The sequence below is a fragment of the Sceloporus occidentalis genome, unplaced genomic scaffold, assembly GCF_023333645.1.
Source record: "Sceloporus occidentalis isolate IW3139 unplaced genomic scaffold, rSceOcc1.0.p SCAF_86, whole genome shotgun sequence".
Taxonomy (NCBI): domain Eukaryota; kingdom Metazoa; phylum Chordata; class Lepidosauria; order Squamata; family Phrynosomatidae; genus Sceloporus; species Sceloporus occidentalis.
Genome location: NW_028317066.1, coordinates 4,240,944 through 4,265,525, shown reverse-complemented (window position 1 = coordinate 4,265,525; position 24,582 = coordinate 4,240,944). Strand labels below are relative to the sequence as shown.

Below are 24,582 nucleotides of genomic sequence, written 5' to 3'. Positions count from 1 at the left end.
CGGCCAGCATGGCAACCTCTGGATAGGATCCCTAGAGTAGGAATCCCTCTTCGTCTCATGGCTGTTTGCACTGTTGCCAATTTCGTCACTTTCACAAGGAAATTGGGATTTTAAAGAGCTTTCCGTTTGATTTCTGTGGAGATTCAGAGACTTTGGCACATTTCAGCTCCAGCCCTGACTCTGAGAGGGAGGCTGGCTACACAGCAACCAATCCTTTGGAGTCACACACTCCGAGAGAGGACTGGAGAGTAGTTGCCACCTCCGCCCTCAGAAAAAGCAGCAGCAGCACAGCCAGGGGTGGGAGGACGGCAGGCAGGCTCTGAGGCTGTGGGTTGCAGCCTGTTGCACAGGAGGAGTGAAGGGTCTGGGGAGGAGGAGGAGGAGGAGGAGGAGGTGGGCATTGAGGAAGGAGAACAACGAGAAAAAGAAGCAACTCCTGGACAGAATACTTTTTGGTTGTTGCTTATTATTATTATTATTATTATTATTATTAAATTTTATTTATTTATTTATTCATTTAGACTTATAAAGACTTATTTATAAAGATAATCTCAGGGAGTCCCTATATCATCACATCAGGAAAACTTTTAGGTGTTTTTAAGGTTTGGAAATGCTGTTTGGGGCCCTTTGGGGCCCTTTCATCCTCCATTTTCTGTTCCCTGAAGGCTTCAAATTTCCAACTGCCAAACACTGAGGCAGAGGCAGCCATTTTTTGTTCTGGCAGCCATTTTGTGCTGCTTGTGACTGTGGGAAATAATGTTCCAGAACCTTCTCTGAGGCCTCAGTTGAACAGAGGTCTCTCTTTCTCTCCTGAGGCTCCAGAGAGAGAAGGAGGCCAGGCTCCTTGGGCCAAAAGGAAGTCAGTGTGTCCCTTTGTGCCTCTGGCCCTCCATTTGGGGGCAAAGGAAGGAAGGAAGGGGCCTGTGGGGGGGTCTGAGGAAGGGGAGGCAGAGACGCAGGGCCAATGGGGAGGCTGGGGAAAGAGACCCTCCCTTTGGGCCTTAGCTGGGGAGGGTCCCACCGGTCCTTGCCTCCCCTCCTCTGCATGGAAGAGAAATCAAATTCTCATCAGTGATTATGACACAGCATGGAAAAATTAGCATTCCTGCATTTAAATTCTTTTTAAATATAATTTTTATTGAATTTTATACAATGCATAATTCGGTATATATATTTTCTACATTCTGTTGCAACTTATCTGAATTTAAAGTCTGAGGAGACCTGAATCCTGTTGGTTAACCTTAGCGTAGACCCACTGAACCCATCATTGACTGGTGAGTCAATTCATAAGAGATTGAGTGAGTCTACTCTGATCAGCACTAAGTATAGGATAGGATACAGGGTAAGATTTAATCCTGCATGTGGCTAGAACTGGACATTCCCAAGCCAAGATGGCCAGGCAACAGTGTAGAAAATAGGCACTCTCCACATGGGCAGAGACAATCTAAGAACTGTGGCTTCTCTGCATGCAGAAGGCTGCCATGGGAATTGGTTGTTCCCTTCCCATCAAATCAATCCTCTGGTGCCCCCCAACCCTGCGGGGAGGGCTGGATACCATGGAAGAAGGGCAACCAGAGAAGAGAGAGCTCCTTTCCTGCCCTGCCTGACTGGGGGCCTCCCTGTGGGATGGAGGGCAACTGATTTGGCCACTGGGAAAATGAGAAGCCACTAGGCCAGACAGCCTGACCCAGCAGAACCCTCTATTCTCCAGTGTTGCTCCCAGTGTAATGAGGCTACAACTGGCTATTCATTGACCCAGGTCCTACCATAGAGTTGTGGAAGCTATCCCGCATGGCCATTTCATGCCTGGTGAGAGTATTGGGTGTGAGGTATTGGAGAAGCATCCAGCTGTTTTTATTTAGCCAGAAGCAAAATGAAGACAACTTCCTCTGAGGGTCACAAGAGAAGTGAGGAGGTTTCCACAAATGATGCACTCATTTCACATCTAGCTACACAGACATAACCAGGGCCCTCTCCAATTCCCCATCCCCTAATCCCCCACCACTCTAAGAAGGCATGGAGTATTTGTTGTGTAGGGGAGCTGCAGTGAATCTATGCTAGGTGTAGGGAGCTTTGTTTGTTGCAGAGGGAGGAAGGGGATGCCCACCTCTGCATCGGCCCAAAGGAGGCATATGTCACCTGCGTATGTCACCAGCAGGATGCTGTTCTCTGCGTCTTTGAGTGTTGCAGGGGTCCTTGCCAAGCCAATGCTAACTGTGGTCCCTTTTTTCAGGAACCTCATCTCGGCCTCCTTGTACACGGCTTTGGGGTCTCTGTGCTGGAAGGGACTCAAGTGCAGGACCACCAGGACCCCCTGCCCACCTGATGGCCAGCACAGAGGCCAAGCAGAGGGAGTTGGGCTCCAACAGAAGGAGGCTGCCGAGGTACAACAGCTCTTTGGTAAGTCACTATCCTAATAGCTTCATCTGTGTCACTGCTGAGCCAATTTATGAAAGGAAGCAAAGAAAATACTGTCCAGGTTTGGCAGAGACAGTCCTGGTTAATCCTCTGTCACCCCATTATTTCAGGGGCTTTTAAAATGTCCTGGTTTCTCCCTCCTCCTTCTACTTTCCCCTTTCACCAGCTCATTTCAATTTCTGCATAAGAAGTGCCAAGGATTTTGCACCCCATCAACTCAAAGGTGGGGAGAGGAGAAGAAAGAAGGGGGCAGGGACTTTCCTTTGCTAGGAGTCTGAGGCAAAAGCAAACTGCTGTGCCCTTTCCCGCTTGCGTGATCTTCCTCATAAACAACTTTGACCATCTTCACCACTTTCTGGTGTTGCTTGCCCACATGTGTCTAGTTTTTCCCATCTGTGAAATGTTGGGAGATATGGGAGAATGTCTCTGGATCTAAAGTGGGGGTGGCTCCGTGGCCCTCAAGCCCACAGTGCTCCCCAGAACTGCTTTTTTAAAATGACATTTGCCTCTGAAATTTGGCAACAAATGGCTAAATGGGCTATACGTGTCAGGATAGTCAGTATCCTAAACCATTATCAATATCCCAGCCATGGCCTAAATTATATTGTTTATTATATTGAATGTTATATTGAAAGAATTTGAGACAAACTGGACCTCAAAGGCAGTAGCTTTTTTCTTGCTAACAGAATTTAAAGTTTATTTTGTGGACTAAATTCTGAGGTTATCAAATAATTTTTCGGATGCATCATGTGCTCCCCCCTTTTTATTAGTCATTCTCTGAATGAGGGCTATTTTCTGTTGCAGGTGACCTTTGCAGATGTGGCGGTATATTTCACTGAGGATGAATGGAAACTGTTGACAAAGAAGCAGAGACTGATGTACAAGGATGTGATGATGGAGAATTAAGAGAATGTGGCCTCTGTGGGTAAGGAAGCTGAATTCATTGCCCTTACTATGAAGACTGAAGGCATTTCATACTACATTATCATGGCACTATGATTGCACTTAGAATTATAGAATCATAGAGCTGGAATAGTTGAATAGCTGGAATTGTGACCTCAGTCTGATGCTCCTTATCTGAAGCATTGATAGTGTCCCACTGTGATCTCAGGCTGATGCTCCTTGCCTGAAGGACTGAGACTGGCCCATTGTGACTTCAGGCTCATGCATCTTACCTGAATAACTGAGACTGGCCTATTGTGATCTCAGGCTTATCCTCCTTTCCTGAAGGATTTACATGGGACTATTGTCACTTCAGAATGGTGCTCCATACCTGAAGGAATGAGACCGGCCATTACATCAGACTGATGCTCGTTGCCTGAGAGATTGAGATTGGCTCATTGTGACCTCAGTCTGATGCTCCTTACCTGAAGCATTGATAGTGTCCCACTGTGATCTCAGGCTGATGCTCCTTGCCTGAACGACTGAGACTGGCCCATTGTGACTTCAGGCTCATGCATCTTACCTGAATAACTGAGACTGGCCTATTGTGATCTCAGGCTTATCCTCCTTTCCTGAAGGATTTACATGGGACTATTGTCACTTCAGACTGGTGCTCCATACCTGAAGGAATGAGACCGGCCCATTACCTCAGGCTGATGCTCGTTGCCTGAGAGATTGAGATTGGCTCCTTGTGACCTCAGTCTGATGCTCCTTACCTGAAGCATTGATAGTGTCCCATTGTGATCTCAGGCTTATCTCCTTTCCTGAAGGATTGAGATGGGACTATGGTCACTTCAGACTGGTGCTCCATACCTAAAGGAATGAGACCGGCCCATTACCTCAAGCTGATGCTCGTTGCCTGAGAGATTGCGATTGGCCCATTGTGATCTCAGACTCAAGCTCCTTGCCTTAAAGATTTAGATAGGTCTATTATGAGTTGAGGCTGGTGCTCTTTACCTGAAGGATTGAGACTGGCCCATTGTGACTTCAGCCTGAAGCACCTTCTCTGAAGGATTGAGAATGGCCCGTTGTGACCTAAGGCTGATGCTCCTACCCTCATGCATTGAGTCTGCCCATTTTGATTTCAGGCTGATGCACCTAGCCTGAAGTACTCAGATGGCGCTATTGTGACTTCAGGTTGCTGCTCCTTACCTTAAGCATTGAGACTGTCCCATTGTAATCTCAGAATCAGAGAATTAGAGACTCATAGAGTTGGAAGAGACCACTGGGGCCACCCAGTCCCCCCTGCCATGGAGGAACTCTCAATCAAAGCATAGTGAGAGATGGCCATCCAGCCCCTATTTAAAAACCTCCAAGGAAGGAGACTCCAATACACTCTGAGGAAGGAGTGTGTTCCAATGTCCCTCCTAATGTTGAGCTGGAATCTCTTTTCCTGCAGCTTGCATCCATTTCTCCGGTTCTTGTTCTCTGGAGCAGCAGAAAACAAGCTTGCTCCCTGCACAATATGGCATCCCTTCAAATATTTAAACAGGGCTGTCATATCGCCTCTTAACCTTTACTTCTCCAGGCTAAACATCCACAGTTCCCTAAGTTGTTCCTCATAGGATATGGTTTCCAGACCCTTCACTATTTTAGTTGCCCTCCTTTGGACACACTCCAGTTTCTCAACATCCTTTTTGAATCGTGGGGCCCAGAACTGGACACAGTATTCCAGGTGGGACCTGACCAGAGTAGAATAGAGTGGGACTATTACTTCACTTCATCTAGAAACTATACTTCTATTGATGCAGGCTAAAATTGCATTTGCCTTGGTAGCTGCTGCATCACACTGTTGACTCATGTTCAACTTGTGATCTACTGAGACTCCTAGATCCCTTTCACACATAGTTTCATTCAGCCAGGTGTTCCCCATCCTGTATCTGTGCATTTCATTTTTCCACCCTTAATGTAGTACCTTACATTTCTCTGTGTCACATTTCATTTTGTTAGCTTTGGCCCAGTTTTCTAGTCTGTTCAGGTCATTTTGAATTTTGATCCTGTCCTCTGGGGTTTTAGCTACCCGTTCCAATTTGGTGCCATCAGCAAATTTTATAAGTATGCCCCTATTTCTGTCAACCAAGTCATTGATAAAGATGTTGAATAGCCCTGGGCCCAGGACAGAGCCCCACTGGACACCCCACTGGTCACTTCTCTCTGGGATGAAAAGAAGCCATTGTTGAGCACTCTTTGGGTTTCGCCAGTCAACCAATTACAAATCCATGTAACAGTTTCCTTGTCTAGCTTGTTTCATGTTTTTGTTTTATATACTGTTTAATTTGGTTAACTGCTATTAAGGGACATAGCTATGAGATTCTATGATATGGGGTGCACTATAAACCTTTTAATAAATGAACAAGTATTTCAATCCTATATATACCTATTATCACACATAACTCCAGAGAATGTTAGCCTTTTGGATGTCACAAGGTTCCTCTTATTCTTCAGTGCAAGAAGCAACACTTCAGCTGCCTTCTAGAAGATAAAGCAAAAAGGCTTTCAAAAGAACTGAAGCCTTGGGCAAGTCACACTCTCTCAGCCTCAGAGGATGGCCATGGGAAACCCACTCTGAAGGAACCTGCCAAGAAAACCCCTTCAGAGACTCCCATAAGGTCACCATAAGACCTGGAAACAACTGGAAGGCAGACCCCAAGAACAACATTGGGAAATAGGTGCAAGCCTTGCCTTGGGAAAGTGTAATGACTGGGCTCCAGTCAATGGAGGTCTTCTTCAGGCAGAAAAGGGAGGTTTATGCAAATGCAGAATGACATCACTGCTACGGAAGGCTCTCTTGACCAATCAGAGAGCAAGATAAAGGTTCTTCTGGAAGCTTCCGTGAGAAGGAGATATAAGGCCTGAGAGACCAAGAGACAGTTGGGGGAATTGTGTCGGTTGGAGATCGAGAGAGAGAGTTAAAGAGCGGATCTTGGAAGTTAGTCTCAGAATTGGATGTTTAGGTCTATTTATTATTTTAATAGCTTGTGTGAACTGAATATTATATACTTAGAAATATTGTACCTGCAAGATTCTTAATATCTTGTATGACTTATATTTCAGTTATATTTTGTTATTTATAATGAATACCTCCTTGGAGTATCTACTACTCGACGCTCCTTTTACACGTGTTTTGGCTCGGTTGATGCTTGGGAAGATCAGTAAAGAAGTAGAAATAAGGTTCCTTAACCGGTCCCAGTGGAGGTTAAGGGAAACCCTTTTATAATTCACTGGATGGAGGCAGCGTGATTTCAGGAATTTAAGGGTCTGATAGGCTAAGAGCCATAATGTCTAAATGTCTAACAATTTGTAAGCCACACTAATCGCCTTTTAGCTGAAGAGAGGGGTAAAAATATATTATTATTATTATTATTATTATTATTATTATTACTATTATTATTACAGGGCCGCAGTTTGGCTGCTTGGACCACCGGAGATCATCACAGTGAGTCAGTTGGAAAAGCCCATCTCACTCCAGAAAATAAAGGTACTTGAGGAGTTTGCACTCTACGTCTTTCTGTAATAATAGCTACAAAACTGATAATAGCTTTTGGGACATTTAGTCTTTTAAAAACAAATATGGCAGATTTAAATGCTGCTTTAAAACCTCTTTCCATCTGCCAGCTTTGTGCTGGTTTTGGGGGGAAATGAGAAAGTGTTGGGAGGGAGGGACTGCCAACAGAATTAGGAGATGCATTGCAGGCTATGGACAGTTTGCGGCCAAGAAAGGTCCAAAACACATGGCAGCAATAGTCCATTTTGAGAGCGCTTTAACTGCCCTGGCCCAGTGCTAGGGAATCCTGGGAATTGGAGTTTATTGAGGCACCATAGCCCTCTGACAGAGAAAGCTCAATGTCTCACAAAACTACATTTCCCAGAATTCCCAAACACTGAGCCAGGGCAGTTAAAGCGGTATCAGATTGGATTATTGCTGCAGTGTGTTTTGGAGTTAGGTGAACCTTGTCAAGTCACACTCTCTCAGCCTCAGAGGATGGCAATGGCAACCCCTCTCTGAAGAAACATACCAAGGAAACCCCATGATAAGGTTGCCTCAGGGTCGCCATAAGTTGGAAAAGACTTGAAGACACCCATGAAGAACAGAAAAAAGTCTGCAGTTATTTCACAGGTTGTACATGGGAATGGGAGGCAGTGTGGTGCAGTGGTTTGAGTGTTCGGTTACAACTCTGGAGGCCAGGGTCTAGTGCCCGACTCCTCCATGAAACCAGCTGGGTGCCCTTGGGCAAGAAGTCACACTCTCTCAGCCTCAGGGAAGGCAATGGCAAACCTCCTCTGAACAACTCTTGCCAAGAAAACCCCAGGAGAGGCTCCCCAGAAGTCAGCAATGACTTGGAGCCACACCACAAAAAGCTACAAAGCCTCAAGAAAGAGCCAGCATGGTTTAGTGGCTGGAGCACTGGACTATGACACTGGAGCCCAGGGTTTGAATGCCCTCTTGGCCACAGAAACCCACTAAGTGACCTTAGGCAAGAAGTCACACTCTCTCAGCCTCAGAAGGAGGCACTTGCAAAACCACTTCTGGACAAATCTTGCCAAGAAAATCCTGCAAAGGGCTTCCCTTAAGGTTGCTATAATGTCTAAATGTCTAATTAACAATTTGTAAGACACTTTGAAAACCTTTTAGCTGAATAGAGGAGTATAAAAACATTATTATTATTATTGTTATTGTCATTAAAAGCATGCAAAAGACTTCTCTTAGGGTTGCCATAAATCAGAAACAACTTGGAGGCACACAACGACAACAAGAGGAGTAACACCACTAAGAGGGCTTAATCACACCTCACAAGACAGATAGGGAGAAAGAAAGAAAGAAAGAAAGAAAGATATTGCCAATGTTTCTGGTCAAGAAGACATGGGAGTTGTAGTCCTAAGTTCAGAGAGATTGGAGTGTCCTTAACTGCAGGGAAGGATCCCTCCTCTTTCTGGCCATGTGGATGCTGGGAGATCAAGTCCAGGAAATACACTTTAAATCCCATTGGCAAGATAAAAGACTACTGTCTTTCAGATCCAGTTTTCCCCAAATCCTTTATGAAGCCAGAAACCCCTTTGTTCGGAAGCGAATCCCGAATATCTCAGGAAGGCTCTCTATCTCCCAAGACCCCCTTCCTCCAGGACTTCCTTCCTCTCTTCCCCTCAGTCTCTCTCTCTCTCTCTCTCTCTCCCTGAAGGCCTCAAACTGACAACTGCCAAGCACTGAGGAATAGGCAGCCATTTTGTGTTCCAGTAGCCATTTTGTGTTTTGGTAGCCATTTTGTGTTCCAGTAGACATTTTGTGTTTTGGCAACTTTTTGTGTTCCAGTGGCCATTTTGTGTTGTGGCAGCTATTTTGTGTTCCAGTGGCCATTTTGTGTTTTGGCAACCTTTTTCTGCTCCAACGGCCATTTTGTAAGGTAGGCTTCATAGGCTCCTAGGGCTGGAAGGGAGCCCCAAGGGCCAAACATTCAGCCCCAATCTGCCCTCCAAGTCCTCCAAAGAGATGGCCATCCAGCCAGAGACTCCTCCAATGCTCTTGGAGGCAGCGTATTCCATAGATTTGCTAAGAGGTCATGGGGCCCACAGTCCCATGGGAACTAGTCTTTACTACCCCACTTTGGGAGAGGAGACCCCCTCAGCCCCCTGGACTATTTACTACCAGGAGTTACTATGGCTGGGACTCAGAGGAGTTTCCTTGGCATTGTCACCTTCTGCCCTCCATGGCCATTTGCCATGTGGTCTATTCCAACTCTCCTGTGACTCTATGGTTCTTTAATGCTCTTTAATGGATGCTCTTAGTGAAAGGGCCTGAGGGGAGGAGCAGGGGGTCTGCATGATTAAGGTCCCCCCTGAAAGGACTCCAGTCCTCCACTCTGTCCTCCAAAGGGCAAGAGGGGGCAGGGAAAGGCTGGGAGTTTGGAGGGAGAGAAGAAGAGCCCACAGTTCCCATTTCAAGGAGAGGAATGGCAGTTGTGGGGGGCAGGCCTAGTGGGGGGTCAGGAAGGAGAGAGAGGAGGAGGAAAAGGGGGCCATGGGAGGAAGGACAAATGTCCTCAAAGGATGCTTTCTTCCCAGGAGGGGTCTTGGTCCGTGGCATTAAGGGACCCCCCCCCCCCCAAGTAATTGTGGCCACGGTCTTCCCTTCATCCCTCTCCTCTGATCAAGAAGGAGGTCATGGAGGAGCTGGGCTCTGCTGCCTGGAAGAACAAAACTTCAACATTTTAATCTTGATTTGTTTTAAATTGAACTTTTTGAAAAAATCCTTTTTAATTTTTCTTTAAAAACATCACATTTTCACTAAATCTTCACTATGTATCTGTAAATACATTTAGGTTGTGCCTATGATATTGTTATTTGAAGGTATCATTTTAATTTTGCTAGTTGTTTATTTCACAACTATTAGCATTACATTCAGTGGAATATGGGAATTATGATTTTCAAGTAACATTAGTGGGAAAAAAGCACTACTAAGAAGTCTGTATGGAGTGAAATGGGAGGAGGAGGCGGTCAAACCGGGTGACACCATCCCTAGGGACCCCACAGATCTGGCCCCATCTCCTGCCAAGGTGGGAAATGCTATACATTAGGTATTTTCCCACAAAACCGAAGCAGAGGAAAAGCTTTCCTTAAAACATTAGCCCTTATCAGATGAGTCTGGAACTGGGGGTCTTCAGCACTGGGCGGTTCGAATTCACGTTATTTCGCACAATACCATCATACCAGCATTCGAATGGCCCAATCCGAACTCACGTGAATGCGCGAGATGCCGAACTGAATGCGTACTGGCTCCTCTTTTTGGAGCGTGTTGGCCAGTGCGCTGATAAGGGGATTGGCAATATCCTGGATTGGGGCTCTGTTCGATCTCAGTGCGAATGGCTCTGGTGTGACTACCCAATCCTGAATTCCATCGCAAGACCCCCAGATTCCAATTTTAACTTCCGGTGGGTCTTTCCTCTTGCCGGTTCCAGGGAAGCGGGGGGGGGGGGGGGGGCGGTTCCAGCGGCCTCCTCCTCCTCCTCCCGGCTTGGGAGCCAGCATAAGCTGCATCCCAAGAAGGGAAGAGGCGCGGGGGGCCGCTGGAATCGTGGTTCCGGCAGCCTCCTCCTCCTCCTCCCGGCTTGGGAGCCAGCATAGGCTGCATCCCAAGAAGGGAAGAGGCGCGGGGGCCGCTGGAATGGCGGCGATCGCCGCGATTCTAGCGGCCCCGCGCCTGTTCCCTTCTTGGGATGCAGCTTATGCTGGCTCCCAAGCCGGGAGGAGGAGGAGGAAAAAAGCATCCCCATTTACTTAGATGGCCATCCAGCCTCTTTGACAGCCGCTGGAACTGGTCCTCCCCCCCCCCCCCCCCAGAATACATATTCACACACTCACACACACACACGTACAACCGGGCATTGCTAATTTGTTGCAAGGGAAGGTCATGGTAACGTTAAAACCAAGCAGGAATGTAGAGAGGAAACAGAGAGGAATGTAGAGAGGGCACGTTGTATCGCGATTGTTAATGTGCATGAGCTGGCTCTCCAGCTGTTTACCGGGCTGTCATGACGTGACCTCCCCTTTCACCCCGGAAGCGTTTAAGGTCGCAACCCATGCAGGGCACCACTGAGCATGTGCGAGGGGGCTGATACGAATCGGCCAATCCTCATGTTGAGCACCGGTGTGACAAAACATTCTGCACTGAATGCACTTCGCGCGAATGCGTATTGGCCAATTTGAATCATGCCAATTCGGAGGGGCTCCCAGGTATGATGGTATTGTGCGAAATAACGTGAATTCGAACCGCCCAGTGCTGAAGACCCCCAGTTCCAGACTCATCTGATAAGGGCTATTATCTCTCACTAAATGTCTGAACAGAAATCCTCAGCTCCCCCTCGAACTGGGCCCTCTCCGTAAGACTGTGGTGGGGCAGAAGTGGGACTGTGCCACAGGAGAGGTGACCAATGCAGGCAGGATTCAGAAGACAAAAGGCCAGCAGCCGCTTTGTAACCCTGAACCCATTGGGAAGGGAATATAGCCCAGTGGTTGGAGCAGCTGCTTTGCATGGAGGAACTCTGAGGTTCTGGCTTCCCAGCCTCTCCCTCCCTTCTCCAGACCCTAACACCAGCCCTGGAGACCCACGACTGGCCCTCCCTCTGGACCCCATGGCTCTATTGGAGGAGAGACCCTCAAGCCGGGTGACCAGATGTCCTCCCCACAAAGGAGGACAAGGCACTGCAAAGTGGAAGACTTCAAGGAAAATGGAGTGCATGACCAAATAAAAGCTAAAAACCTTCAGAGAAATGTACATTCATGCTTCTTAGGCTAAAAACGGATGACCTTTTGGGCCTCCTCCTGGACAGAAGGCTGAAATGTAGGACATGTCCTGGGAAAGGAGGACAACTGGTCAGCCTGCATGTAAACTGACTTTTCTGCTTCCCCCTGAAAACACCTTTCCTTCTCCACAAAGTCCTCCAGCAAGATTTCCTCTTTTGCTTTGGCTCAGGAGGAGAAGGCAAAGCAAGGCCCCCCAGAGATTGTTGGACTGCAGTTCCCAGCATCCCCCACCAGAGCATCCCTCAAACCCCTATGGAGCCCCACTCTCCTGCTCTAGGGGAGCCTTGGCATCCCCCAGGACTCAGGACAAGGCAGCCTCCCTGGGAGCAAAGAAAGAGCAACTTTATCCATAGTATCCCAACATTTATAAACTTGACTGGAAATTTTCGTGTACGTTATTGATATTCCCATGACTTCATTTAGTGTGTATTTTAACAGTCAACAATAGAGCCTTTAATGTATTCCTCTTTAGTCAGCCCCTGTACATAAAATGCACCAAAAGGGATGCAGCTCATCCTGGGAATTGCAGTCTCCAACAGTCCTGCAGCTGGAACCGCTTTTCTCAGTTCCCCAGTTGCTCAAGGCTGTTTCTCAATGGTCAGGACTCTGTAGTAGGGCTGTAGTAGGGGATCCAATCTACTCCTGTCAGTCCCATAGATATTGATCTGCTCATTTTGTATTGATTCTGTGCTGCCTAGATGGGGAGAAAATATTAATATCTTCCACTATTGATTGTATTGAGGTAGAGGGATCAGGTTTCTACTTTCAATAGAAGGATCAGAATAATTTTTAGGTGTTGTTAAGGTTTGGAAATCATGTTTGGGGTCCCTTCCGACTTTGGAGACCTTTCATCCTCCATTTTGGGGTCCCTGAAGGCCTCCAACTGCCAACTGACAAGCACTGAGGGAGAGGCAGCCATTTTGTGTTCTAGTGGCCATTTTGTGTTCTTGCAGCCATTTTGTGTTCCGGTGGCCATTTAGTGCTGCTTGTGACTGTGGGGAATAATGTTCCGGAACCTTCTCTGAGGCCTCTTCAGTTGAACCGAGAGGCTCCTCTTTCTCTCCCTGAGGAGAAGGACACCAGGCTCCTTGGGCCAAAAGGAAGTGTGTCCCTTTGTGTGTCTTTTCTGAGAGGGTTTTCTTACACAGCTCTGCTTCTACTGGGGAGCATGGGTTTTAAAAGAGATTAGAAATGGGATGGATAATTTTAATAGAAGCCTTGTTACTATCTGCAAACATTGGGCTTTTGGCTTCTAAGAGGAGGCTTGCCCCCAAAACTAGCCCAAAAGTAGCTCCTTTGGGAGGTTTTAAAAGTCTCCCCAGTTTTCTTATTGAGAGATTTTCAGGGAAGAAGGAAGGAGGCAGACCAGACCATCTCATATTATTACCAAATAGACATAGAAACAAACAAGAACAACAAAAATAAGGATTAGACAGAAAAACAAACCGCTAACATTTTAAAAAAGCAAAACCATTTATAACAGGATAAAAATTCGACTTGGGTGCTTCTATCCTTTTACAACTGACTTAGGCTGTATCTGCATTACAGAAAGAATCCGGTTTGAAACCACTTTAACTCTCCTGGCTCCATCCTGTGGAATCCTGGGATTTGTAGTTCGTTGGGGCACCAGAGCTCTCTGGCAGATAAGGCTAAATGTACCAAACGTAAAATCCCAGGATTCCATAGCACATGAGTGGTTAAAGCGGTGTCAAAGTGCCTTATTTCTGCAGTGCGGATGCAGCCTTCTTGAGAAAGGGGATTATGCTGGGAGAAAGTATTGGGGACCTCTGGAGGCTTCAGCAGATGATTGATTTATTTACTTATTTATTTATGATGCACATTTATTTATTTATTTATGATACTTCTAGCTACGGGGGCATAACCAGGGCCCTCTCCAATTCCCCATCCCCTCGTCCTTCACCACTCTAATAAGGCATGGAGTATCTGTTGTGTAGGGGATCTGCAGTGAATCTATGCTAGGTCCAGGGGGTTTGTTTGGTGCAGAGGGAGGAAGGGGATACCCACCTCTGCATCGGCCCAAAGGAGGCATATGTCACCTGCGTATCTCACCAGCAGGATGCTGTTCTCTGTGTCTTTGAGTACTGTAGGATTTCTTGCCAAGCCATTCCTAACCTTGGTCATTTTTCTCAGGAACCTCATTTCGGCCTCCTTGGACACGGCTTTAGGGGCCTCTCTTGCTGGAAGTGACCCAAGTGCAGGGCCACCAGGATCCCCCTGTCCACCTGATGGCCAACACAGAAGCCAAGCAGATGGAGTTGGGTCCCAAGAGAAAGAGGCTGACGAGGTACAACTACTCTTTGGTGAGTCACTATCCTATGAGCTTCATCTGAAGTCCTAAAAGGCCTCCCTCTCTATGTTAACGGCAAGATGGATGGCTGACCGGGGTTTTTTAAGTTGTTTTAATTTGTACAATGTATGTATTGTTTTATTATGTTGTTCACCGCCCTGATCGATGGAAGGGCGGTATACAAATAAAAGTTTTATTTTTATTATTATTATTATTATCTGGGTCACTGCTGGGCCAATTTATGAAAGGAAGCATATAAAATACTGTCCGCGTTTGGCAGAGACAGTCCTGGTTAATCCTCTGTCACCCATTATTTCGGGGGCTTTTCAAATGTCCTGGTTTCTCTCTGCTCCTCCCAATTTCCCCCTTCTTCAGCTCACTTCATTTTCTGCTTAATGAGTGCCAAGGAGTTTGCACTCCATCAACTCAAAAGTGGGGAGGGGAGAAGAAAGAAGGGGGCAGGGACTTGCCCTTGATAGGAGTCTGAGGCAAAAACAAACTGCGGTGCCCTTCCTCGCTTGTCTCATCTTCCTAATAAACAACTTTGACCATCTTCACCACTTTCTGGCATTGCTTGTCCACATGTGTCTTGTTTTTCCATCTGTAAAATGTTGGGAATATGGGAGAATGTCTCTGGATCTAAATTGGGGGTGGCCCCATGGCCCTCAAGCCCACAGTGCTCCCCAGAACTGCTTTTTTAAAATGACATTCACCTCTGAAATTTGGCAACACATGGCTAAATGCACTATAATCTTTGGAGGCTAAATATATAATACGTTTTGGTATAGTCAGTATCCTAATCCATCATCAATATCCCAGCCATGGCCTAAATTATATTGTTTATTATATTGTATATTGTATTGGAAGAATTTGAGACAAACTGGATCTCAAAGGTAGTAGGTTTTTCTTGCTAACAGCAATTAAAGTTTATTTCCTGGACTAAATTCTAAGGTGATCCAATAATTTTTGGGAAGCATCATGTGCTTCTCCCTCCCCTTTTATTAGTCATTCTCTGGATGAGGGCTATTTTCTATTGCAGGTGACCTTTGCGGATGTGGCAGTATATTTCACTGAGGATGAATGGAAACTGCTGACGAAGAAGCAGAGACTTATGTACAAGGATGTGATGATGGAGAATTACGAGAATGTGGCCTCTGTGGGTAAGGAAGCTGAATTCATTGCCCTTACTATGAAGACTGAGGGCCCTTTCATTCTACATTATCATGGCACTATGATTCCACTTTAGAATTATAGAATCATAGAGCTGGAATAGACCATAAGGATCATCTGGTTCAACCCCTTGCCATGCAGGAAACACATTGAAAGCATCCCCGACAGATGGCCACCCAGCCTTTGTTTAATGATCTTCAAAGACCTTTAAAGACCTTCAAAGAAGGAGTGCTTTAGAAATTAATAATAATAATAATAATAATAATAAGACGCCACCATTCTCTGAAGGAGTATATTCCACTGTTGAATAATTCTTAATGTCAGGAAGTTCCTCCTAATCTTTAGGTGGAACCTCTTTTCCTGTGGTTTGCGTCCATTGTTCCGTGTCCTTTGTTCTAGAGCAGCAGAAAGCAGGCTTGCTCCATCCTCAGTATCTCTTCAAATATTTCAACAGGGCTATCATATCCACTCTTAACCTTCTCTTCTCCAGGCTAAACATTCTCAGCTCTCTAAACCACTTCTCATACAGCTTGATGGTTTCCAAACCCTTCACCATTTTCATTGCTCTCCTTTGGCTTCACTCCATCTTCTCAACATCCTTTTTGAATTGTAGTGACCAGAAGTGGACACAGCATTCCATGTGAGGGCCTGACCAAAGCAGAATAGAGTTGCACTATTACTTCCCTTCATCTATAACATAGAATCATAGAGTTGAAAGAAACTAGAAGGGCCATCCAGTCCAGCCCCCTGCCATAACACTATACTAGTATTGATTTGTCCTAGGATCACGCTGGCCTTTTTAGCTGCTCCATCACACTGTTGACCCAGGTTAAAGTTGTGGTCTACCAGGACTCCTAGATACCTTTAACACGTAGTTTAAGTGTCATAGCAACTTACTGAGAAATCTTGGAATTTGTAGTTTAGCGAGGCACTATTGCTCTCCACTTTCTAAGGATTCTAAATATCCTAATTTAAACTGTCAATTCTAGGATTTTGTGGGAAGGAATCATGGAGATAAATGCTTTTTGGCTCCAAATACTCCTCAGCCCATCCCTGACCAGGTTTACTGGCTTTTTTGGCCCCTCTTCCAGCCTTTTGAGACTCTGGAGAGACTTCTTGGGTAAAATGCCTCCCTTGGCCCTGCAATGGCTTGGAGACTAGTGGCAAAATGGCCACCACTTCTCCAAAGGGATGCTGTTGGATAGAATCATAGAATCGTAGAGTTGGAAGAGACCACAAGGGTCATCCGGTCCAACCTCCTGCCATGCAGGAACTCTCAGTCAAAGCATCTCTGACAGATAGCGATCCAGCCTCTACTTAAAGAGCTCCAAGGAGGGAGACTCCACTGCACTCCGAAGAAAGATTGTGTTCCACTGTCAAACAGCCTTTGCTGTCAGGAAGTTCCTCCTAATGTTGAGGGGCAAAATATTATTCACACACCTCCGAAGAGAATACAATGTGTGTGGGGGGGTGCCGTTGAGATCCCCTGGTGGCAATGTAACCCCCCCAATCCCCAACAGTAGTCCAGATGTGTTAAGGCTCTGGCACTTGACCCTCCCCAAAATTGGAGTCCAGGTCCCAGACCACTTGCTCCGTCTTTCCCAATGACTTATTTGCTATTATTTGTATATTGATTATCCTGCCTTTCTCAACAAATGGGCCTCAAAGTGTTCCTTTTATGCATCACTCTTTGGGTGTGTTTCTGTCTGTGATAGAGAGATGGAGGGAATGTGAAAATGTGACTCGGCAATATGGCAGTCCACAGGATATGATGCCACCTGTCAATCAAAGTATTTTTGCACATGTTTAATGGAATATTTTTTCAACAGTCCTTTGACTATCTGCTTCCACGGATTCCCTCAAGGCAGTCCCCATCCAGTCTCTTCTTTGCTAGCTCCTATGAATAAGGATATACTTGTTCCATGGATTTAAGGGGCATAAGCAGCAGGGTAATGCTTGGGTTATTCACAGCAACTTTATTAATTTAAAATCAAATAAGGAGGGGTTAATGAGGGATAAATCATGGGGTAACACCTTCCTCTCTTAACTCTGATTTTCAGTCTTATCTGTCATTATCCTTCTTTACAGAAGAACATTTGAGTCATGAGAGAATCCACATAGGAGAGAAGCCACACAAATGCCAGCATTGTGGGAAATGTTTTTCTTGGAAGCCAGTCCTAGTGAGACATCAGAGAGTCCACACAGGAGAGAAGCCACAGAAATGCCAGCATTGTGGGAAATGTTTTTCTTGGAAGTCAAGCCTAGTGACACATCAGAGAGTCCACACAGGAGAGAAGCCATACAAATGCCAGCATTGTGGGAAATGTTTTTCTTCGAAATCAAACCTAGTGATCCATCAGAGAGTCCACACAGGAGAGAAGCCATACAAATGCCAGCATTGTGGAAAATGTTTTTCTTTGAAGTCACACATTGTGGAACATCACAGAATCCACACAGGAGAGAAGCCATACAAATGCCAGCATTGTGGGAAATGTTTTTCTTGGAAGTCAGACCTAGTGAAACATCACAGAATCCACACAGGAGAGAAGCCATACAAATGCCAGCATTGTGGGAAATGTTTTTCTTGGAAGCCAGTCCTAGTGAGACATCAGAGAGTCCACACAGGAGAGAAGCCACAGAAATGCCAGCATTGTGGGAAATGTTTTTCTTGGAAGTCAAGCCTAGTGACACATCAGAGAGTCCACACAGTAGAGAAGCCATACAAATGCCATCATTGTGGGAAATGTTTTTCTCGGAAGTCAGTCCTGGTGATGCATCAGAGAGTCCACACAGGAGAGAAGCCATACAAATGCAAGCATTGTAGGAAATGTTTTCCCCGGAAGTCAAACCTAGTGACGCATCAGAGAGTCCACACAGGAGAGAAGCCATACAAATGCCAGCATTGTGGGAAATGTTTTCCCCGGAAGTCAAACCTAGTGGCACATCAGAGAGTCCACACAGGAGAGAAGCCATACAAATGCCAGCATTGTGGGAAATGTTTTTCTTGGAAGTCACACCTAGTGAGACATCAGAGAGTCCACACAGGAGAGAAGCCATACAAATGCCAGCATTGTGGGAAATGTTTTCCCTGGAAGTCAAACCTCGTGGCACATCAGAGAGTCCACACAGGAGAGATGCCATACAAATGCCAGAAATAAACTAACATTATTTTTGTCAAGTAGCAATACAAAGAATATAGTTTTAATCCTGTGGTGATAAGAACAGGCCCTTGTGATGTTGTGTGTTTGGTTTGTCTGTCCATATGTCTGTTTATGTTTTAAAGTTATATTTTGTTACGTTTAGGTTTTAATTGCTATTTATATAGACCATTACTTTAGTTTATAAATTTGACTGGGGATTATGGGTTGTGGAATAGGTTAGCTAGAGAGAGGGGTGTGATTTATTGCAGGTAGTTAGAATAGTTATAGGAATGATAGCTTTTTTACTGTGTGGGATGTTGGCTGAAGACAATTGGGGGCAGATATTAACAGAAAGAGTTAGTTTCTGGGAATGGCAAAGAGGGCCTTGTTACCTGTGGGCCATTGACTGTGGGAATTGGAGGTGGGGACATGGTTTGGAAGAGGGTGGAGTTTTAGGTTTTGGGGCTTTAATGTATTCTTTGGCTTGGGGTGGGAAGTTCTGACTTAAACACTGAATTTCTGATTGTTTTCTTAATAAAGTTCCTTGTTGTTTCAACACACTGGACTCATTGATGTACAGAAGTTCTGCATTTGAACAAAGTTGACCCTTTCTTCTCTCCTCAGCCCTCAGCTCCATTCCCAATCATAAAAATAGAGGCAAACACACACACACACACACACACACTCAGAGAGACAGAGCTATATGTACAAAGCAGAGCCTTCCCAGCCTTTCCCTCCTGAGTTCAGCTCCGCAGCTTGGGCTCCATTCCGGAAGGAAGGAAAAAAGGCCGTAGTCCCTCCCTTCTTCCAAAGGCCAACAGTGGAATAACCTGCAGCAGCAACAAGGGCCTTACGATCCCTGCACATGCTCAGGAGAGTCCTTTGGGGCATTTGTGCATGCACACTCTCAGCCCTGAAGCTCGCAGCCTGCTCTGAGAGAGGGAAGTGAGGAAAGCCCTCGTTCATATGGGGGAATGGCTTGGGGGGGGGGTCTTCTGGAGGGGTTGGATTGTTGTAAGAAGGAAGGAAACCCAGATCTCTTCCCCACCCCCCCAAAGAAAGGCAAGGGGCCTGCCAGGCCTCCTCTCCCTTTTTCCTTCCCTGCCCCCTCCTTGGGGGATTCCTTGGGCGCAGGTACTTGAGGGTTTTTATGAGAAAAGAGGGCAGGGGGGACCCTTGGAGAGAGGCATGGCTATGGAGGGGAGGGGGATCAAAAAGTAAAACGGTCTTTGAGAAATCCTCTTCCTCCTGGAAAGTGGGGCAGAGGAGAGGATTTTTGTGCCAAATAAAGAGCATCACACAGCATAGGCTGCAATAGCATTGGAAACAACATTATTCGGGGGAGGAAGTTTTCTCTGGGATCCTGGGGGGAGGGGGCTCTGTCTGGGGGGAGGCAGAGAAGAGCCAAAATTTAGGCCAAAGCCAAGAGGAGGGATATGGAGGGACCCCAAAGCCCCTTCTGGGGAGACTGACACCGCCCTGGCAATCTGGGAACTAGGCTTAAAGGCCCACAGGATCTGGATTAGGCACACCCCATATACATATCTTTCCCTTCACAACAACCTTACAGAGGAGGACCAGCAGATAGACCCACAGCTCCAGAAAGAATCCCTCCCTCCCAATTCTGGGATCATACTGAAAGGGCCTTGTGCGCCCTTGAAGGGATATACATTAAAAGAGGAGAAGGAAGGAATAAAGGAGTGAAAGTACCAAGGGAAGAGAAGCATAAAGGGACTGCTGAGGTGGGGTGGGGGGGATCTGGGACCTGATTCAGGCAACTTTCTCCCGGAGCCCATTATTAGAGCCTTCCACAGCTCACTATGATGCTTTCAATGACTATTTCACAGATAATATATCTCTGAAAAGAGCCAAATTGGATGCCAGCATTATTGCAGAGGCTATAAGTGAGGTGTCCATGAGTAAGATCATACTGGATCAATTTGAATCTGAATACTGAGGACATGGACAAGCTCCTTGGACGTGTGAAGACGACAACTTCCCTCTCCACCCTTGCTCTTCATGGCTGGTCATTCAAGGAGGAGATGCACTTAGGACTCACTTGAGATGTATCATAAATGCATCTCATCCATCTTGCTTAAAAGTAGCGCTGTTACAGCTGTTTATGGAAAAGCCCTCCCTAGATCCCTTGGACATGAACAATTACAGTCCGGTCTCCCATCTTCCATTTCTAAGCAACATGATTGAGAGGACAGTTCCTCTTCATCTCCAAGCGGTCTTGGATGAAACAGATTATCTGGACCCATTTCAAACTGGCTTCAGGATGGGATACAGAGTAGAAACTGTTATGGTTGCTTTAGTAAATGATCTTTGCTTGAGTATGGACAGGTGAAATGTGACTCTGTTGATGCTTTTGGATCTCTCGGTGGCTTTCAATACCTTCGACCATGGTATCCTTATGGAAAGCCTGAGGGAACTGAGGATCGGAGGCAATGCGTTGTGGTGATTCTGGTCCTCTCTCTCACGGAGATTACAGATGGAGATGTTTGGGGACAGTTGTTCCTCTAAAAGGGAGTTTAAATCTGGCATTCCTCAGGGCACCATCCTGTCACCAATGCTATTCAACATCTACATGAAACTGCCTGGAGAGATCATCCGGATGCATGGAGTGGGGTGCTATAAGTACGCTGATGAAGCCCAGTGATATCTCTCCATGCCCCAGACCTGAGTGTCAAGTAAGGAAGGCATCTTCCCTCTGAATGAATGTCGTGAGGCAGTAATCGGAAAGATGAGGAAAAATAAATTGAAAGTTTATCCAGATAAGACAGAAGTACTTGTTGTTGGAGCCCCTGACCCAGGTATGGAGATTTGTAAACCAGTCCTGGATGGGGTCACACTTCCCTTAAAGGACTATGTTTGCAATTTGGAGGTGCTCCTGGATCCTTTGCTCCAGATGTCAGCTCAGATACATGCGACGGCAAGTTGTGCCTGTTATCAGCTTCGGTTTTTCAAAGTCGTGGTTTCTTCCAACCTTCCATTACACGTCACCTCTATTCCTTTCTTTTACTATGATATGCCAGCTGTGCCTTTTCCTGGAACCTGAAGATCTAAAAACTCTGGTGCACTTGCTGGTAAGCTCACGTCTTGACTTCTGCAATGCGATCTACAAAGGGCTTCCCTTGTACCAAGTCTGGAAACTTCAACTAATCCAAAATATGGCAGCCAGAGTGGTCACTGGAAGATCTAGAAGTGACCATATTAAACCTATACTAAAGTCTTTTCATTGGCTGCCCATTAATTTCCGGGGGCAGTACAAGGTCTTGCTTATAACCTTTAAAGCCCTTCATGGCTTGGGCCCAGCTTACTTACAGGATCACCTCCCATACAATCCACCCCAACATTAAGGACCTCTGGTAAAAACATACTGCATCCAGCAAAAACGAGGTTCTCTTCAGTTACCCAGAGTACCTTCTCTTCTGCTTGCTATAGGGAAAGGTTCTCTTGTGGGGAGATTGTATACAATCTGGTTAAAACATGATATGGAATCTGAGGTGGTTAAAGAAAACATGGTTCAATGGCCAAGAAATCCAGGACATAATATTGAGATGCATGAATGGGAGTTAACTTGGGAAAGGAAGATAACATACACAGCTTCCCAAGCCCTAAGGGAAAACAATTGCAAAGTACTTTTTCCGATGGTATTTGAAACCTGAAAAAAATACATAAAATATCTTAGAATAGTTCAGATAGATGCTGGATCTGCGGAAATGGAAAGGATGCATTTTCCCATCTCTGGTGGTTCTGTGTAAATGTGAAAGAATATTGGCATAAAGCACATTGTATAATATCTAGAATGTTGCAAGTGAACCTAAAATAGGAACATTGGGTCTTATATGTGAGATGTTCATTTTTAGCGATGTAGGTGGGAATATCCTATAATATGGGTTGATTCCCTCTCTTGCTTCGAAATAGGTAGGAAAAGCAGACTTGAAGGAGCCGATGCCACCAGAAGGAGCAACCCTCTCCATCCCTCAGTCAATATTATAGGATAGAAAACAAACTCAGAGAGCATTCAATGCAAATATAAGCATAATCAATAGAAGCTATCAACCAGCCTTGCAGCAGAGCCAAGGGAAACAGCCTCCTCATTTCTGGGTGGGGAGGATATTCCCACCTCCATCGCTGAAAATGAACATCTCACAGGTAAGACCCAGTGTCCTTTTTCCAGCGATGGAGGTGGAAGCATCCTATAACATGGGACTTACCAAAGCTCCCCGACCAACGGATGGGTGAACGGAGGCATGTCACTTATGTGAGAGCCACAAGATGTGTCTTCCAGAGGAAGCCTCTTTGATTCAAGGCCACCCAACAGTGGTGGCATGTAAATGTGGAAGATGAAGGTCATGTCATGTCCTACATTTATCTTAGATGGATGTGATGGTTGCTAGTGCAGAGGAAGTAGCTGCACTGTAAATGGAGTGATCAACAACTGATCCCAACAGAGATACTCTAATCTTCTTATAGCATGTTAAAATGCATCCAAGACAAGCCACAATTTTATCAAAGCCTTGTTTTGATTGTGAGAAAAAGAAGTTGAATCATTTCTTGAACCAAGTTATTAGAAATGTTGGTTTTGTCATCAGTGACTTGGATTGGGTCAGTCCTTTGGTTCACATGAATCTTTAATGTTAACTTGTGAATCTGAATCAGAATTGAGCTGTTAGTAGTTGTGGTTGAAAACAAGCACTATTGATTATAGCTCAAGCCAGTTTATATTGTGGAGGAGATTGTTGATCCTATTATTTATTTATTTATTTTGCTTATTGGGAGTAACAAAATGATTTCTGTCACCCTAAGCTGGCATCCACCATTATTTGGAACTACAGCAGGGTCCAAATCAGACAATCCCTGTCGACTGGTGACAACAACCACTATTCAAAGGGGTTTGAACCTATTTTGCAAATGTCAGAACAGGTGATTTATTTGTGCCATCTGTTTTTGATAGAGCTAGAGGAACCACTCTAGGCTCCTGGCATGAAATCGTGTTCATGCCAAACTGTTAACTGAAGCAGATCAGGCACTGTAGGTGCGCCAGCAACACTAGGCCTGAAAACTGAGGACAACCGACCTGTTTGAGGGTGTTCTTCATGGATCTTACCCTTTCTTTGGTCAGGTAGACTCTGGTCAGCAACGTGTCGACAACCAAAGTGTTGTAGCTTCTGAAATGGAACTAGGTTGTTCTTTTCCTGAGTTACCGGAAAACCATGTCTGGATAGGAAGAAAAGCACAACTCGACATCTATTATATCCTGTGAAAGAGAATCAGATCTGATCAGGACATTGTGAAGTTATGGGTATAAATGAAGGTCCCACTATTTTTAGTGTGTCCCTATCAGTGTAGTGAGTGTCACTGAAGAAAACAACAACAGACTGAATGGTAGAGACTTGTATGGAAAAAGCTTATCCTGGTAAGCAATGTGTAGATAATTGGGATGCAGAAGCAAACTACAACTAAGAGCAGGGACACATGAAAGCATGGAGCTGAAGGGCCTCCAGGATTTTCTGAAGAATCTCCAATCTGAACCTGTATAAATATTTTTTATAAACCAATTGACCCTGGAAAGGAGCTGGAAGGTGGTGGCAGAGGAAGGGTCAACATTCACCCCTCAAGTGAAAAGTTGGAAAGTGAGCCATTAAAAACCTATCTGCAGCCCAAATAAACCTTTAAAATTTTGACCCTTACAGCAGGCCTGCTCTAGACTGAAACCAACTGAACAGAAGAGAGGAACAGGAAAAGGCTCTTCTCTTGTGGTCCTTCTTTCTTGAACAGAAAAACGAAAGCCCTCTAGCTGGGATTACGCACAAGGCTTATTCCAAAAGTAGGTGAGGGAATTCAGGTGTCAGGGTTCTACAATTCCCAGCATGCTTCTTTTATTTGTTATGCTGTCCAAGGGGCTGATGAGAGCTGCAGTCTCTCAATATCTGGTGGGCTACAGAATGTCCAGTTGAAAGAGAACCAACTGTATGCAATGAAAGAAACAGAGTCAGAGCCCTCTTCCTTCAGGTTCCAGCCTTCACTGTGCAAAGAGATTCAACACCAGAGCTAGTCTTCTTTTTCCTGAAAAGAAGCAAATTTATATTCACACGTACGCACATACACACACGCACACACCCTCCCTTTAATCCCCCCTCTGAAATCTCATGGTCCCATGGAGACTCCCAAGGGGGGAAAGGAGGCCTGGTAGCCCTAGGAGCCTTACTACCTTTTTGGGGAGTAAAGAGGAGGAGAAGGAGGCCTTCTTTGCTTCCAGCCCCCAAGGCTAGCTCCCTAAAGAAGACCCTCCTGCCCCCA

The 24,582-nt window shown here is 45.7% G+C and overlaps 1 protein-coding gene and 1 long non-coding RNA gene across 2 annotated transcripts; both read left to right on the top strand.

Moving 5' to 3' along the window:
- The first annotated feature begins 382 nt into the window (after positions 1-382).
- On the top strand, positions 383-3,312 carry LOC149285042 (uncharacterized). The gene is made up of 3 exons (XR_016277801.1): positions 383-455; positions 2,234-2,400; positions 3,223-3,312. It is a non-coding gene; the product is annotated as an uncharacterized LOC149285042 (long non-coding RNA).
- Positions 3,313-13,810: 10,498 nt separating this feature from the next.
- LOC149285041 (uncharacterized) lies at positions 13,811-24,079 on the top strand. Its single transcript, XM_089495892.1, has 4 exons — positions 13,811-13,976; positions 15,003-15,123; positions 17,222-17,891; positions 24,061-24,079. Exons 1-4 carry the CDS (start codon positions 13,902-13,904, stop codon positions 24,077-24,079), a joined length of 885 nt encoding a protein of 294 aa, XP_089352018.1. The 5' UTR covers positions 13,811-13,901.
- Positions 24,080-24,582: the final 503 nt, after the last annotated feature.